Source organism: Magallana gigas, chromosome 8, assembly GCF_963853765.1.
Source record: "Magallana gigas chromosome 8, xbMagGiga1.1, whole genome shotgun sequence".
Taxonomy (NCBI): domain Eukaryota; kingdom Metazoa; phylum Mollusca; class Bivalvia; order Ostreida; family Ostreidae; genus Magallana; species Magallana gigas.
In genome coordinates, this window is record NC_088860.1 from 7785994 (window position 1) to 7803944 (window position 17951).

Consider the following 17951-nt stretch of genomic DNA (forward strand, 5'->3'; position numbering starts at 1 on the left):
AAGTTACCATTTACAATAGAGTCTATGATTCTTTCTACAAGGTTCAATGTTAGACCCCACACCCTTTTGACACTTCCCTTTCCCCCCCCCCCCCCCCCCCTCCCCCAAAAATTGGTTGTCTAACCCAAAATGAGAAAAATCAAACCAGGGTGCACAACTAGATTTGCAGGCCTATCATATCCTAGAGTTTTGTACAATTATGTTCAGCCATCTCTGAGAAACAAGTTCAGAGCAGGAAAGAAGAAAAAGAAGATGAAGAATATATACATGTATTTATAAGAACCGTACAAAAACAATAAGTCTCCAAACTTCATTCAGGAGACTTAATAATTAATAAAGATTAAATAGAGATAGGATCATCAAACATCAATAATTTAAAGATAATTGACAATTTCTGATTCTAAGGGGGTCAGGATGGCCCCTTAGGGTCATGACTTACATGCCATAATGATCTGATGCGCCTGCATGACCTAAGGAGGAATAATATCTTTGGATTAAGGTGGGGATCTCAATGGTTTTTATGATATTTGATAATTTCAGGAAGAGCACTTGGGATCATGACCTACATACCATCTTAAATGCCTTGAACAAAGAAACAATAATATAATATGTACATGATATATGATTCAATTTAAGAACCCAGATATAGATCAATCATCTGTTTTGTAATACTTCCTATGTATATATACATGTACATGTATTAGTTTGTGTTTTGTTCTATACTATTCATGTTCATGACTGTAGTATGGCTTAGTCTTATTTTAAATTACATTAAAAAATTGTCAAATATATGACTTGGAACCCCCACTCCCAAACAAACTCAAATATAAACTGTTCTCTCTCTCCCCCCCCCCCCCTTCCTTGTCGAATAATCTATTAAAATCAAAATATAATTTGGGTGTCTAAAAACTTTTATAAACTGGTAAAAAATGTTATTCTTAAAAAAAATTACATTACACCTTGCATAATTGACAAATGATCTATTGAGATACGATCAGAGGTCATATTTCTACCTTGGGATCAATAAGTAGTATTCATTGACAAGTTAAAATTAATTAATAACAATAAATGATTCAAATTATAAATGTTTATACTCCACATTCATCCCCCCCCCCCCCAATCTAACCTGCTTATAAAGATTCAGTCTTCTTAATACATTCTTACATGTGTACAGTAGCAAATTTTAAATCATTTCTTGATTGCTTTTTCTCTCGTGATTCACATTAACATTTTGGAAATTGCTTAATTCAAGTTTTAAGATTTATAAACAAAATGTTATATGCATCACTGCCATGTGTATTCACCTATTTGGGGCAATTGTAAAGTCTCCTAAACAAAGCAGTGACATCATTAGGCTAGGAATTACCCACATGGATCAAACACTACTGTATAACATATGAATAAGATAAAATACATTATTATTTCTAGTTCTAAAATGTCAGGGTGTCTCCAAGGGGGCATAATCTTACAATACAATTTTACGCGCAATGACACAAAGAGCAAAAATAAATTAAACGGTTTAGGGATGAGGATCTCAGATCTCAGAAGTTAACAAAATATACAGTGTATCATATCATTTCCTATTTCATAAAGGTGGGGGGGGGGGGGGGGGGGGTTAAAGACAACACCTGGGGGTCATTAATGTACTTTACACCAGTTGATGCATCATAATGACTTTAGAAGATATTTTGTATTTTCCTGTTTCGTGGGGTCAGAACAGTCCCATAAGGTCATGACCTACATTGTATTTGATGCATTATAATACATTAAGAAAGAAATACTCCTTCCTTCCTATTATTACTCATATAAAAAATATAAGTGTCTACACTTACTTACATATGAAATACACAAATTTAATAAGAAATTGTTTATACAGGGTCAATATGGGGTCAACTCAACAGTGCATGCAGTCTGACAAATGAAAAAAATAACTTTTGCAACTAAAATGACAGAAACTTTACAAATGCGATAGGATAGGTAACGATGATAATCTTATTTAAATATTAAAAGATGATGATACAGTATGCTGTCAAAGGGAGATTACATTTAGAAAGTGAAAGTAGAACTTATATATACATGTGTATGGCTGGCAGGAATCCCAGGCTGGCATCTTATTATATTGTGCTACTGCTACTACATGTATTATGCTTACCTAAATTGGTCAACATCATAATGATAATCCAATTAAAACACAATAATGAATTCCTTTAGCTGATCTTAACTACCGTAATCCTTTTCTGCATACGGAAAACACAGACATGTATGTATGGGTGTTGCTAAAACGCGGAACGGAAAACGGAACGGAATGGAAAATATCATCACGTTTATCCCTTAAAAAGGGCATAGACTGGCCAGAAACGATTTACTTTGTATCTTTTATTTATATCTAATGAATGATTATCAACATGTTGCTATCTTATTAATATTCATATGAATGTCTATCAATTATAGCATTGTATTCATTCGGCTTTAGTTGAGTACGAAACGGAAAAATCAAATGTATACGAATTGTGAAACATTAACATGATTAAACGAGCAAATTAGCTATAACTTTTTACTTATTTCTCTTATATGGTATTGCTGGCATATTAGCGTAACGTACGCAGTTAGTGAAAGCGTTTTATGCGTGTTTTGAGTATTTTTATATTATTTTCAAATCATGATGATGTACATGTATATACTTACATCAAAATTGAATTTTCGGTGTTCTAGACGATCTTTTATCATACAGACGATACAGTATCATTGAGATGGAAGAAAAAAACTGTAGGACTGACGACATTAAAAAATTAAAATACAGTAAACATTAAAATACCCGGTAATTTGTGAAACTAGTAATTTGTGAAACTAGTATTTTTAGCAATGCAATTTTGTTTACGTTTGCATTACAAAGCATGCAGTTGTTTATTCCAGCAGCTATATACATATGATCCGAATAGAGAGCTCTAGACGTTGCCTGGTTTGATTTTCCGATTATATATTGGGACTATAGTCTGTCGATCCCAAAATATTCATGCAGCACATTTGGACGATTTATAATGGAAAATGTTGACATCTTTTCTCCATTTGGAAGTCACTCAGAAGACCTTGCACAATTTTTCAACACCATCATCCGGGTCTGTTAAAATGCAAAACCCCGTAGACTTCTTTATTTTTAGCCGTGTATTTATACCAGCTGATAAGCTAGAGAGGACGTTTTAAAGAAAGAATAATGAGAATGTTTAATGCTTCTAAAAGAGAATCGCTTGAACCCTGAGGTATATATAAATATACAGCAAAAAGTGAATCGAGGATATTTTGGGACAGAATATAGTGGTCAATGCATGTACTGTTAATTTTGAGGAAATAAATATTCTTGAATAAATAATCTAATATTGCTAATCTTTCAAAAAAAATTAAAAAGGTACATAGAGTATATCGTTTTAGCATACTTAACAAATCTATGAGGTAAATAACATTAGATAAGATTTTCCGTTTTCCTTCCGTTCCGTTTTCCGTTCCGCGTTTTAGCAACACCCATGTATGTATACACGTGAACCAATCTAATCGAAGAGCTGGGTAAAACTAGTACCCGCTAATGAGACATGCAAACCTGTGTTGTGTACGTAACTTCAGACAAAGATCAGTCATTTGTAACATGCATGTATTTTTATGACCTATTCTTCAAATCCACTTGCACTATTTTATTAGGTAAATAACAGCTTTAAGGTGGTGCAGGACACCTGCATATTGTGATGTACATGTATACTTCCTATTGAGATAAACAATAAAGTATGTTGACTATTGATTAAATATTTACCCCCCAAATAATGTTACCTAACATTGAAGCGCAATGGGTTAGAGCGTTTACATGTCTGTAAGAGCATTGGGGTCCAAGGTGTATTTTTGGTAATTTACGAATTTTCATGGGGAGGGGGGGGGGGGGGGTCTGGACCCCTCACTCCCACCCCTTCTCTAAATCTGTGCACACGATGATGTTCATGTAGGCACACAGAAGCAAATCTAAAACCGGCAACCGCCACGGGGAGGGGGCATAATTTAATTTTTAATTTTGTTTGTAATAATTATATAGACCATTATACTTCCTATGACATAAAATGTTAAGATTATTGATTAACTGAAAATTCACTGCAAACAGTTCTACCCCAAATTGCACATAAAGTGCTGCTCATGTCACGATGTGTATTATCATATGGGCAGGGATCTCATCCTTCAGTTATGAAAATTATAATTTTTAAATGTATTACCGGAGTTTGCATGTAGCCTTCATTTTTAATTAAACTGGTATAAAACAGTGTTATTTAGGGGCAAACACATGGTGCGGGTATTACTGTCTAATGACAGCATCTAGTTTTGTTTATTGTTGAAAATAAAGATATCCATAACCGATTTATTATTTTGAAGTATTTCCTGTTTGGAAATACTGCTACGGGTGTAAGTAGGATTACCATGTGTAGAATCGAAACCTAGTTCTTTGAAAATGGAATTAATATAATGTGCCTTACAAACAAAGAAAATGTTATTACTCGCCTTATCAGCAGGGACCAGGACATACTGATCGTGCAATCTATCTAGCTCTTTTCTCACTTCTGCTTAATGGAAAACAGAAGGATATTTGGTTTTCATTTGACATCTCAGTTGTATAATACGAGATTTTAATATACATCTGATGCTTTTAACACACTTTGACAAGGTATCTTATATGTATCATGAAAAAAATGCAGTCTATACATTACAAATCATGATACCACATATTTCTCTATATCGATGTGGTTACTGCTAATTGTAAATAACTCAAGGCGTGCCATTAAACAAAAAATGCAAATATTTATTTCATTTACAGAAATCCAGCGATCCTTCGCAATTGCATCGTCCCTTGCCGGTCTGACTTGGTCTGTAACGTCTAATTTGAGAATATCTTCTGCAACTTCCGTTTTGAAGGCCAATTCGATATGTGGAGCTGTTGGGTATTTCCTGTGGCGTGTGTTTGAAATCGGACCAAGAATCACGGCCATTGTTATGCTTCTGTCCGTCGTTAACCCTGGCCTCTACATCATTTTTGGATCGTTAGTTCATTGGTTCATCATGTTAACTATGGCGTTCTTAAGGCATGTAAAAGTTAATGACGAACCTGTTCATAATATTATGTTCATCGTGTTCATTAGCTTTGTACAGATCATCTGCTACATGAATCTGAGCCATGGAATGTCCCGGCTTTTTGCCATTACTTATTACACCCTATTCTACGTAGAAAACGTTGTGATGGTTTTACTATTTGTGTTATGGACTGATATCGACAAATCGAGCTGGATCTTCATAGTTACAGTTTGTGTGGCCTCATCGGGAACTTTATTTTGTACGCTGTTCATGGTCATGTACTTTAAACTGTGTCATCCTAAGGTGTCGCACAAATAAATATACGTTGAGGAGGAATTTAAAGTACCAACGTAGTGTACTTTTTCAATGTTGAATTGCTAGTTTCATTTTAAAAAAACAATGGATTACTTTTTATGTTACTATCAATAATTGCCTTAAAGACCATGATAAAAACCAGAAAAGCATCAAATTTATATAAACTGTCCTTATTTACAAGATGAAATCACTTGCTTGAATTATATTGATAAATACATTTATACATAAAAGAAACGTAATTTGTACCTACCACTATTTTATAATAGGTCTTTACTAGGAATAAGTATAGAATTTTTTTTTAAAAATGTAATAGTTTGTTACATGTGGCTGCTTTTAAATTATGTTTTTTATGATAAATACCATGTGTGGGGCACATGCCGGTTATTTTGTGTCATAACGATACCACCAGTGAGATATCTGTTTTATGACGTCAATTTAATTACGAATACTGTTTTTGATACATGTACCAGTGTATATTTTTGTATTTTTTAGCAATTATTTAGAGATATGATATTGTTCGTCATAATTTTGTTTAAAAGAAATCTGCGATGACAGATTAAAACAACTCTATCTGTATATTTCCACATAAGACAGAGTTTTTGCACATCACGAAAACTTTAATTAAAATTTTCTAATCTGAATCAAGCGTTCGGAAAGGTCTCATATCGAAGCTCATCTGCTTGATAAAGTGTTAGAATTGAATCGACACTTGTTCTTAATTCCTTTATTAAATCAATGAATTGTACCATATTTCAAGAACATGATTCAACTTATCACTAATATATAGATATAAAATAGAAATAAACAAAGGAATATTTTCCTATAGGTTCAATTAGGATAATAGATTGTATTGATCATAAAAGAAAAAAATAAAATCTTGTGACACTTCCTTATAGATATGTTTATTTATAAATAGTTTTAAGGGAAATCACAATACCAAGTACTACATATTTATTTATGTTGTTTATCGGTAAAGTGTTTTGTAGTAAAGGATAAAATCTATACAATATTGATTTTGCAATTCTTCCAAAGCAATTATATTAAAATTTTATTGATGTATAGCGAAAAAATATAGTGTATATAAAACAATAAAAAGTGTCTTAAGTTATATGAATTTTCCATCCGTTTAATGAAGTTTAAATAAAGTAAAAGTAAACTATTCTGGTATAGTATGTGTAGCATAAGGACTCATGGTAATAAAATGAACATAATTCAATATAATCATACAATAGCCCAACAAGCATGTGAAACGCGTGTAGGTTATTATAATTTGAGCAATGCATACATATAGAAAATATTTCAGTATATTTAGAACGATACTGTAGATAAAGTTCGTAATGGGATGGACTTTAATATTTCCCCATCCTTGTAATATATCATTTACTCGACTGGCCAAACAAGTACACCTTGCCCGTGTTAAATGTTATCTTTGTAAAACTGTAGCCTAAACAATGATCCACTTCATATAAGGGAATGCAAAACCGAAAGAACATAGGTTGTTATATTTAAATGTTACATACCTTAACTATGAAAAAGTTACGAAGGAAACAGAAATGTGGCTCCGATGAAGATGAAGTGGACAGTTGTGTTGGTATTCGCATTGACCGGGACAAGAAAAACTTGGCTAAACAACCTGAAAGTGTATTAAAGGTGGATTGTGTGAATGACACCGAAAGTGAACATAATAAAACATGTACAGAGAAGAACGAGCATACAGAAAATTTACTAAGAAATAATATAGGAAATCGAAATGAAGTTCCAGGGTTCCAGGATAAAAGATCGGAGTACCATCAACGGTACCCATTTACAATTCTACTATTTATAGGTTCTATCGCGTCTTTATTACTCTTTGTCATCGATGTTGCTTTTGATATTTTACTTGCGATGGAGTACAGAGACGATGGGAGAATCTTGGAATGTGCGCTGACAGCATCAGTGGTAATAGTGTCATTTCTAGTGACCGGAACATTGAGCACTATATGGTATATCCAAGATGTTGATGGACCCAAGTATCGAATGAACAAGACACTTTTTTTGTTTCTGGCTTTCCCTTTTTCAGTTATAATAAGGTAGAGTAAACTTTTTTAGAATCCCCTTTGCTCCTGGTTCTAATGATCAAACGTTTGGCATTTTCAAAACTTACACATGATAATTATAAATGGCTGCCGATTGCAAATTTGGTAATCAGTAAATCTCAAATCATTCCGATCATATAATGATGTACTCCGACCAATTAACTGGTTATTTGTGTCAAAATACAAAAAATGTGAAAACTTTTATTTTTTCTCTTTATAATTTGTCATTAGTATCACAAGATTCATATTCTGTACATCATTATACTTTCAAGAAAACATAAAAAATAACGAGCGAACAGCTGCCTGTCCTCATTATTGTAAAAATCAAACTTATCAAGGAAAATATATGTCTAGCAAAGGCCGATTTAAGTTTGCTTACAGACTGTTCTAGATGTTCTGTTTGAAGTATTTATCCTTAATGATTGTATTGCATGTATCTGTTCTATTTCGAATAAAAGCATTAGCTATTTTTTTCAATGAATTAATGTCTTGATAAAATGAAAAATTGAAAGTAGGTATAATAATTGTAATCGAACTCAACAGTAAAGCAGATTGTTTGAACAATCACTATAATTAACACTTTTTAACAATTTCCCTCTACAATTCCGGGGCTTTATCTGTCTCTAATTTACATGTAACTTCAGATATGTTTCAAAGATATAAAATGAAATTTTCAAATATATACAACTTTTGTTGTATTTTATACGACTAAACGATTCCTGATTTCGTAACCGTTAACCATCGTTTCGATCGAGAACCCGGTTAGAAATTGCCGTCCCTAATTATTATACTGGTATAAAAGTGATTAAAAAACAATCGAATTGGTTGTCAGAAGAAAGGACATTTAAATCATCCATTTATTCATCCCTCTTTTCATCTGTGAATATGCAAAAACCATTTGTTCATTTGTTAATATTTTTTCCAACTACTTGTTATCATTTGCAATTTAAATTCCCTCAATACTTTAATTTTCAAGTATGATCAATGGAAAAAATAGAAATAAAAAGGGTACATTTAAAGAAAGAAATGCATACCATTTTAAACCAGGAAACGTTTCCAATCTGATATTGATAAAAATACTACTTGTATATTGAATATTTAATTCCAAACTCCTCGTGATTTCATTGTGAATATCAAAAATCTAAAGCTGCTCACAGACTTAATTATTAAAAGACAACATAATATACTACACTATTTTGTCCGAAAAACAATAATTGCCCTGGGATATTTTTTGCTAATGAATTCTATTTCGCTTGTATTTAACCTAATTACACAAAATTGAGGTTTTCAAAACCTCATACGGTTTTAAAAGGTTTTCGTATACTGTAAACCAACTTTTATTCGCGTGCGAGAAATTTTCGCAAAGTAAGCTAGAGCTTTGTCGTCACGAATATTTCTCGCCGCAAACCAATCGTTTGTCTATATTTTTCATAACAATACAGGTCTGAATAAGACTTGGTCGCGAACATTAGACGCCGCGAACCAGTTTATCGGCAGTTAATAGCGAAAAAAGTCGCCGCGAATAAAAATTGGTTTATAGTTTTGCCATAACTTGCCTTTTTCATAAATTATTTTAGCAGTATAATCTAATGATTTGTACTCTCTCTTTTTCGACAGAACACTTTCTTATGTAAAACATGGATGTTTAAGTCGTAAATTACATTCAGAAGAAAAGAAAAGCTTCAAGCACTATCAACAAATGATCAAAGAGGACCGGGATGCAAGTCTTCTGAGGATGTTTGACGCTTTCATCGAATCTGTGCCCCAATTAATCATCCAGATTTATATTGCATTGCAACACAAAGCCGAAGAGTCGTTGTATCTGGGTAAGAAAGAAAATACATTGATCAACCTTATTTTGATAAATCTAAAAACTCATTTTTAGTCAAAGCGGAATTATCCAAGGAAAAAGTTTCTTTAAGTTTTTTGTCTAGCTACAAATAATGATATAATGATGAAAAGACGAAAAATTTCATAAAATATGTGTTATATTGAGGAAGGCAACTTAATCTAATCAAGGGATTATTTTTTGGACCAAATTTTTAAAAATGTTTGGTTTAGAAAAGACGATGTACCGTACATGTATGTTTCTCTCACTGGTTTTCTGAAATTTAAAGGTGTCCTCTATTTTTTTTATCCCTGCTGACTTCTCACAAGATTTATCACATTAAAAATCACTTCCTGTATCATCCCAGAATGTACACATATATAATTTTTCTCTTTATTTCATTTTTTTTTCAATATTCAGGAAACAATGTTCTTAATTTTAAACTATTCGAGTCCTCATTTATATCAGGGGATACTTTCAGTAAAATATAAATTTGGCCTTTATCAAGAGCGAGAAAGGTTATTAAGTTAGAACATTCCTTAATTTGTATTTTTTTTAAACTTTGAGTTTGTTATTAACAAGAATATTTTGATGCAACTAGTTAAAAAACCTACTTTAAAACCTAAAATAGTTAATTTCTTTCATTTCCTTGACAGAAATCCTACGATCCATTACGATTGCTTCATCCCTTGCTAGTTTGTCTTGGTCTGTGACGTCATACTATAGAAATCTGAGAATATTCCATGCAACTTCCGGTTTGAAGGCCAATTCGATAGGTGGAGCTGTTGGGTATTTCCTTTGGCGCGTGTTTGAAATCGGACCAAGAATCACGGCCATTGTTATGCTTTTGTCCGTCGATAGCCACGGCCTCTACATCATTTTTGGATCGTTAGTTCATTGGTTCATCATGTTAACAATGGCGTTCTTAAGGCATGTAAAAGTTTATACCAAACCGGTTCATAATATTATGTTCATCGTGTTCATTAGCTTTGTACAGATCATCTCCTACATGAATCTGAGCCATGGAAAGTCCCGGCTTTTTGCCATTATTTATTACACCCTATTCTACGTAGAAAACGTTGGGATGATCTTACTATTTGTGTTATGGACTGATATTGACAAATCAAGCTGGATATACTTGGTAACAATTTGTGTGGCCTCTTCGGGGACTTTATTTTGCACGCTGTTTATGGCCCTATACTATAAGCTTTGCCATCCAAAGCTGACACGCCCATCAGAAGACGGCACTACTGGTGAAGATTTAAAAAAATGAATGTCCCAAATGGTGGACTTCTGGACGATTCGTCATTACTTACTTTCTTTTTTAAAAATCAAATTACCGGGTTATAATCCTAGAATTGTAAAAACTGTCACAACTGTCAAAAAAATAAAATAGCAAATTTTTATTATCCGAGAAAGCTTTGCTTTTAGTTATGTAATGTAAATGGTAAATCTAAAACATAATAGGAAAAATAAAGACTCTATAGAATAATCTTTAAAAAACTGATTTTAAAAAGAAATTGTTACTGATTACATGAGCTTTTCGTTCAAACTTTTTCATTATGATATACTAGTACTTTAACATGCATATGTTCATACAATTGCTTTGGATTGTCCTAAGCAAAACAATAAGAGGTCCACACATGAAAACTCATATCAATTCTTTGTATTTATCGAGAACCCATAAAATTGCATGTCCCTTCATCAGGTTTGCTAGCTTTGACAGTTTTTTTAATAAAATGAACAAGGGGCGTTATCAGCCCTATTTTTCCGTAAAGTGTACCTCCTAGTTTTGTTTGATTAGATTTATTTACACGGCATTTTTCGGCCCTTTATCTTTGTAGGTATCAAAATTATTAAAACACCGACAAGAAATGAAAATATAAATTTTCTTCAAAATGTAATACATTAACCCAAACTATGCAACTAAGTGAAAACAAAATTTGTAAAGAAACTATCAACTCATTATATTTTAAAATGATATATACTTTGCTACTATTAGAAGACTATGAAATAATATATTCTAGAGACATGAAACTCATTATATTACACAATACTAATACTCAAAGAGTTTAATAATTAGTTAATAACTTTAATTTAAAACACTATTCAAAAGAAAAACACTCAACCATTTTACAATGATTTCTTGATAATTTAATGAGAAAAAATATCTGTATTATGTAGCTTTGATTGCTGTTGTATTTAGTGTACTCGACTCAAAATACATTTTGTCAGTCAAAAAAAAAATTTGGTTCTATAAACTGGTTTGTGTTTTAGTTAATTGGCTTAAAATACACATCCAATAAGTTTTCATTGAGCTCAACACTCCAGTTTTTACTAATTTTCAAAGACATGTACGTACACATTTTATTTATAAACTTGCAACTCATTCAAACCTGAAGTACAGTTTTGATAATTTAATTTGGTCCATTTGTATAAATTAATATCGTATATTTACATTCTACTGTGTTTTTCCATTAAATTCCGTGATGTTTAAATGCCTCTAAATGCAACACCTATTCACTGCGTATGAATTTACGAGTAATTTACATAAGTAGTTCTCAAACAGTGATTTCTATGTTATCGGTTAAAAATGTATTTCATGAATGTTGTCAAAAACCATGTTTTATAATTATTCAACATGAAATTTGACTTTATTGTTAAAAGCAACATTTCAAGAGTTATTTATCATGGATTATATTTTCATGCTCGTCGATCTCATCTCAACAGTCTATGTGAATACCAGTTTAAACCGGTTTTACAAAACAGCTGTTCTTGCTGTTACTTATTCACTCCCTCCGTGATCTGCACTTTATATCGATTTATTTAAGTAAACAATTGATTTCTTCAGTAAGGGAATGTAAATATAAGCATTAAATGATTTATTTTTGACGTCGTCGTGTCAATAACTGCCGTCAGGTGAGCAGACAAATTATCATAACGCGCTAACGCGCGTTATTCAATTTGTCTGCTCACCTGACGGCAATTATTGACACGACGACGTCAAAAATAAATCATTCAATGCTATAGTAATCAAATAAGGCTTTTAAAAGAATTTCTTAATTATCCAACGGATTATTGTTTAGGAAGAACCGTTTAACATTTATTTAAAGTGTATTCGAAGTAATGAAACAAAGTGAATTAACAATCACGTATGTAATGTTATGGCTTAATGAAGGAGTTCGATCTTAACAGATGTAAACCAGATTTCAACACATCAAATAACTTTGATTAAGAATCCTGGTATGAATTTGATGACCACATGGTATAAGATAACACGACCTACTTTACCCGATAAAAGCTATTAATTATCAGTTTTTATGTCAGAGGAATGGTATAAACGCCAGACCTATCTAATAGTTCTTCTGTGTGATTTGATGGTAGACCAATCATTTTTTCTTCTCCTGTGATATTCAATATCTTCAACGTAAACCACTACTCAGAATGTTTCAATTATTTTATGAGTAGATTGAATTTTTGTGTATGAGTGTAAATAACATGGTACGACAAAAAAGACAAGACTGCTTCGACGTTTTACGTTTTGAATGGCCCGAAAACCATTGTCTTTAACACTCTGTCGAGGGAAAGAAGATCTGATATGGCGACAACGAAAGTCACTGGGCGCTCTCTGAGAATCCTGGTTCTATGGATTCTTATCAATACTGGTAAGTTTTCGGAAGTATACATATTCATATTACTTGCAACATTAAGTTCAACAGATTTGAAAGAACTGCCATGCATTATTTGTTTCTTGTGTTTTATTTCAATGAAAAAAAGAGACTATGAACCCTGACGATTAATGTTCGCATATATAGGCTATACGTTTGTATGTTTGTAATTCTATTGAATTTTCTAATAAGTATAGATCGCGTAAAATAAAGTTAACATTTTATTGATGTTTAAAGGGGCATGATCACGATTTTGGTAAAAATTATTTTTCCGATTTTAATATTTATAATGCTTAAGGAAGGCATTTTTAATAGGTAACCAAACTTTGAGCGTCATTTGTTTAGCTATAAGCAAGTTACAGAGCTTGAAATTCTTGAAATAATTAAGGTGATATGAGACATCTGTCGATATTAGCGTTGATTAAAGTACATTATAATGAACATGCTTCCACCGGTTTAGAATTTTCAAAATTACGTTTTAAATTTTTATGGAAAAGTAAATATTTCAAAGTCCCAGCGTTATTCGAACTCATTACATACAGAATCGTATTGAACGTTCTAACCCATTTCGATTCGCTGTTAGATACCAATTTTGGGACAGAAAATATCTAAAAAATTATACTTGATTTTATTGCTAATTGGGATAAGAAGCACGTCACAATATGGAGGTACCCCATACCACCTGAACATGTATCAAATTGTGTCCCTGAAAATCAAAATTGATGAATCAACGTATTTGCAAACAAGGAAAACTATCCCCCAATTTGAGCATAACTAAAAAATTCTATGTTTGAGTCTCTACTTCGTTTTTAAGTGCGTAAAATTTAATGAATCTGGAGAGAATAATACACTGTCATGAGAACTAGAAAAGTCTAGTTCTAGAAAGGAAATGGTAAATTATATATTATTAGAACTGTACTCATTGACCATCGTTGTCATGCAAGCGTACCCATATCGACTGTGATCATTTATTGGAGCACCCTATTAACCAATAATGTTACTGAATTTCAGCAAACAGCTTAACAGCATCAGCTGAATGAAGCTTGTCTAAACACCATACTTGACTTCCTGGCTTGAAATATACCCCATCAATAATTTTTCATAGTTTGAGTTTAATCCTACTCTTGGGTGTTGTTTGTGCGAAAGCACCTATTTAAAATGTTATACATGTCAATTTTAAGTTCTACACCATTTATATGGTAACCATCTCAAAGGATTCCGCACTTAAAGTCATTAAAATGCATATGAATATAGTTTAAGAAATGCAAATCCTACACAGAATAAGCACTTCATACTTTTGTGTATTAGATGAGAAAATACTTTAAGAGCGATACAACACCAAAATAATAGAAGTTGTGTGATTTACAAAGCTGGGTAAGCAGAAGCTAAAGCATGTGATGAAATAATGATACGTATAAGGGCCCGTATAAAATTTACGTGTACCATTTAGCAGATGCATTAAACCTTTTTTAAAATAAAAGAACATATGCTAATGGTCCTACATCAACCTTACTCTCGCTCAACTTGTGCAATACACTCTCAGGATCATTCAATTGAATATTAATTTTTAAATAAAATATCAACTGCCTTTAATGTACTTAATTCACTGATAGAGCCATTATATATGGAACGATTTCATCTATAAGATCGATGTAATTTCGAAAATATAGTTAAGTTTATTCGTTATACTACAGAGGGAACAATATTATATGTAACATTTAATTTTGAATATCTATTTGACAAAACGTTTCAATGATTTCGACACAGTGAATGGCCTTTGGGGAGAGACTTGTGGAGAAGGATTCAACTGTCTCTCCGGCTATCATTGCTGTAGCCAGTCATCCGGAATCTGCTGTCCCAATGGGTTTTTCTGCAGTGGCACGTCCTGCACCAGTCTGATGTATACAATCTCTCCCTTTCTCTCTCTCTCTGTTTCTCTCTCTCTCTCTCTGTTTCTCTCTCTGTTTCTCTCTCTCTGTTTCTCTCTCTCTCTCTCTGTTTCTCTCTCTCTCTGTTTCTCTCTCTCTCTGTTTCTCTGTTTCTCTCTCTCTCTCTCTCTCTCTCTCACTCTCTCTCTCCAAAATATGATTAACACAAGAGTCCATCAATCAAAACCAAACAAGGATATTGATATCTTCTTTTACAGAATTGTTATTTTCCCATGCATCGTTGCTGCACTCATTCTTGTGGTGGCCATTATTGTGATCATCACCTGTAGAAGTAAGTATATTAACTTGAATATGTTTGTTTCCCATTAGATAAATTTCTCTCCCTTTTTTAAAACTACCGATCTTTGTTCACTCTTCCATTAACAAATTTGAATTTAAATTCATGATGTAAAGTATTTTATTTATGTTTGCGTTTCTTTAACTACACCTTTAATTTGGTACTTTTAATCAACTAAATAGTGAATTGGGCAAAATAATTTGAAAGGCAGAAGAATAGTTTTAGTAGATTTGTGTATAGATTGGTATATCAGTATAAGAGTCAGTTATTTTTCGTCTTTCGATAAGTCATCAGTATCACAACTGCTGGTGACTTTGGAAGCAAAGATTTCTGCTTCTACTATTCCGAAATACAATATAGTATTGAAGTAGATAAAAGTCCTTAAATCAGTAATTTTTTCCTATTGGTCTTGTAAATTGTATATTTTATCTTAACCACCAGAGTTGAAGGCAAAAGGTATAAAGATGCAACTGATATCTAAACAAGGAAACCAAACCAAAAAGAAACCACTGAATAACACATGGATGGATGGCATGACGTAGTGATGTAACCTATTTGTTTCATTACTTTATCACTCTGTACCTCATCGGTGATTCACTTCTCAGAATAATTGTCAGGGAAGCAATAGCTTTTACATCTACTTAATGTATTTAAATCTCCTGGCATGCTATTAAAACGTTCATAGCGAAAATTTAAATTCAGTATTAAAGTTAACAAATACATTATATTTGTCTGTAATATCTGAAGTACATTTTGATCATTTGGTGGTTTGCTTTTTTTCTGCCTGAATTCTTCGAAAATTAAAGTAAACAACGCGACTTTATCATTAAAATATGTCTACAAGACAGCAACTACCTCTCTTCTCTTTTTGTATACAAAGTCTTTTAAACGTGCAGGATTTTATTTCCCTGTGACGCCAAACATTTTGTCAATATAAACTGGATAGCTGCAATATTGAAAATGAGATATCAAAAGACCAGTGTGTCCAACGTTGTCCAAGGATGTAAATAGTTCTTCCAAATGTAATGTTAAGAACATTTTAAAACTTGATATAGGCTTTGAGAAGTTTATTAAAGAGACATGGTCACAACTTTGGTTTATTTTTTTTTCCAATTGTAGTGTTTACAATGCTTTAGTAGGGCATTTTTAATAGGCAACCAAAATTTGAGTGTCATTCCCTGAGATATAAGCGAGTTACAGAGCTTACAATTCTTTACTATGTAAACACAGTTTTTGTTTACATTTTAAATGTTGATGTGAAAATTCTAGATTCTGTGCTTGAAATGAATGTGTTAAACGTTAGGAACTGTTCATTTATACTTAGAATAAATAAGAAGCCATGTATCTTGCTTATAACTCTATGACTGACTCTAAAATTTTATTTCATCATTTGAAATACATTCCTTAAGCATTGTAAATAATTAAAACAAAAAGAAATTTGACCAGAATCATGACCATGTCCCTTTAATATTTTATCTGTAAAGTTATAAAAAAACACCAAAAATCAACAAACTTCCAACCCATTGTTTTCCTGCAGAGGGTTTGGAATTTCATTACATTTGAGAATTTCCAGTTTAGAAGAAATGGAAAAAAAAAACCAGAACATGAGATATGTTACAAATTGTTACACATATATTACTTCTGGGGTTTTTCCTTGTGTGTATGTACCTCTGACGATTTTTATCTATGCTTATTTTGTATAATTGTTCCTCTTGTACCAATAAATTTGGTTTGAACGAATAAACTAAACTTGTCAATGACAATTTTGTTGTTTTAAGCTATTGAAACGTGCAAACGTCATCTCCAGCAGGGGGTGGTGTTCCTTGTAAATACAAAGCGATTTTTCTCGGAAATCTATAATGAGTTATCTTGAAGAACATTTTAATTTAAGTAGCTTTCGAGTACACTTTAATAAAGAAAATACAAAAAATCGGTTTGAAGGTTTTCAAAATCTTTCCCATTGTTATGACATAACAAAAATTTATGTAAACCAACGCTACATCCCGATTTAAATAGAAAGAAATAATTGCAGTCGCTTGATTGATTTATTTACTTGTTTAAATAGGTCATTCCGTGTATAATTTTGTTATTTTCTATAGAAAGTAATTTTTATGTCAAGATACATTATGCAATGCACAGTTGAAAGGCACTATTGTCTGGATATACACGGGGGGGGGGGGGGGGGGTAAAAAGTGTCTCAAAAGTTCCTTTTAACGGAGATTCTCAGGATATTAAATTACAAATTTAAAATCTTACGCATAGTGAATGAAGTTTGAGTTCTGTTCGCTGTTCACTGTTCACTATTCACTAATACTCTGTGGTCTATTCATTATTTAAACCACCATTAGTACGTTGATAAACGTAGACTTATAGTCAGCATTAACTTACTTTTTTATTTGAAACAAACAGTGATATATTCAAATTTTTCACTTTCTGAAATGAGATGACAACTGCCATAATCAGCTAGCCTGGCTTATGGGTAAAAAAAATGCATCATGCATCATATAATGCCAAAATGGGAATATTATTCATTATTATTACCCTTTATCCCATATTTGGGGCTTTATATTTGGTGAGGATGAGACCTGGAGAAAGACCAAACGACTCTCAAAAGAAAATGGGTCTACACGACCAGTAACAGACATAGCTAGCCAGGTGAAAATATTTTTAAAAAGTGATATATCACTATTGGTTTTTTTTTTCAAATAAAAAAGTTAGTTAATGTGCATTTTAAGCTTACGT

General features: G+C 32.3%; 2 protein-coding genes across 2 annotated transcripts; both read left to right on the forward strand.

The window, feature by feature from the left end:
• Window positions 1-6505: 6505 nt before the first annotated feature.
• LOC105317238 (XK-related protein 9) lies at window positions 6506-10588 on the forward strand. Its single transcript, XM_011413823.4, has 3 exons — window positions 6506-7481; window positions 9105-9313; window positions 9972-10588. Exons 1-3 carry the CDS (start codon window positions 6922-6924, stop codon window positions 10586-10588), a joined length of 1386 nt encoding a protein of 461 aa, XP_011412125.3. The 5' UTR covers window positions 6506-6921.
• A 1960-nt stretch (window positions 10589-12548) lies between these two features.
• On the forward strand, window positions 12549-17140 carry LOC105317237 (uncharacterized). Its single transcript, XM_011413822.4, has 4 exons — window positions 12549-12980; window positions 14751-14883; window positions 15130-15203; window positions 15651-17140. Exons 1-4 carry the CDS (start codon window positions 12914-12916, stop codon window positions 15749-15751), a joined length of 375 nt encoding a protein of 124 aa, XP_011412124.2. The 5' UTR covers window positions 12549-12913; the 3' UTR covers window positions 15752-17140.
• Window positions 17141-17951: the final 811 nt, after the last annotated feature.

Bases quoted from the DNA above. Each gene is read 5' to 3' on its own strand.
- LOC105317238 (XM_011413823.4), top strand. From the start codon at position 6,922: ATGTTACATACCTTAACTATGAAAAAGTTACGAAGGAAACAGAAATGT. The intron at 7,482-9,104 runs GTAGAGTAAACT...CTTTTTCGACAG, and splicing joins CCTTTTTCAGTTATAATAAG to AACACTTTCTTATGTAAAAC. The intron at 9,314-9,971 runs GTAAGAAAGAAA...TTTCCTTGACAG, and splicing joins CGAAGAGTCGTTGTATCTGG to AAATCCTACGATCCATTACG.
- LOC105317237 (XM_011413822.4), top strand. From the start codon at position 12,914: ATGGCGACAACGAAAGTCACTGGGCGCTCTCTGAGAATCCTGGTTCTA. The intron at 14,884-15,129 runs GTATACAATCTC...CTTCTTTTACAG, and splicing joins ACGTCCTGCACCAGTCTGAT to AATTGTTATTTTCCCATGCA. The intron at 15,204-15,650 runs GTAAGTATATTA...CTTAACCACCAG, and splicing joins TGTGATCATCACCTGTAGAA to AGTTGAAGGCAAAAGGTATA.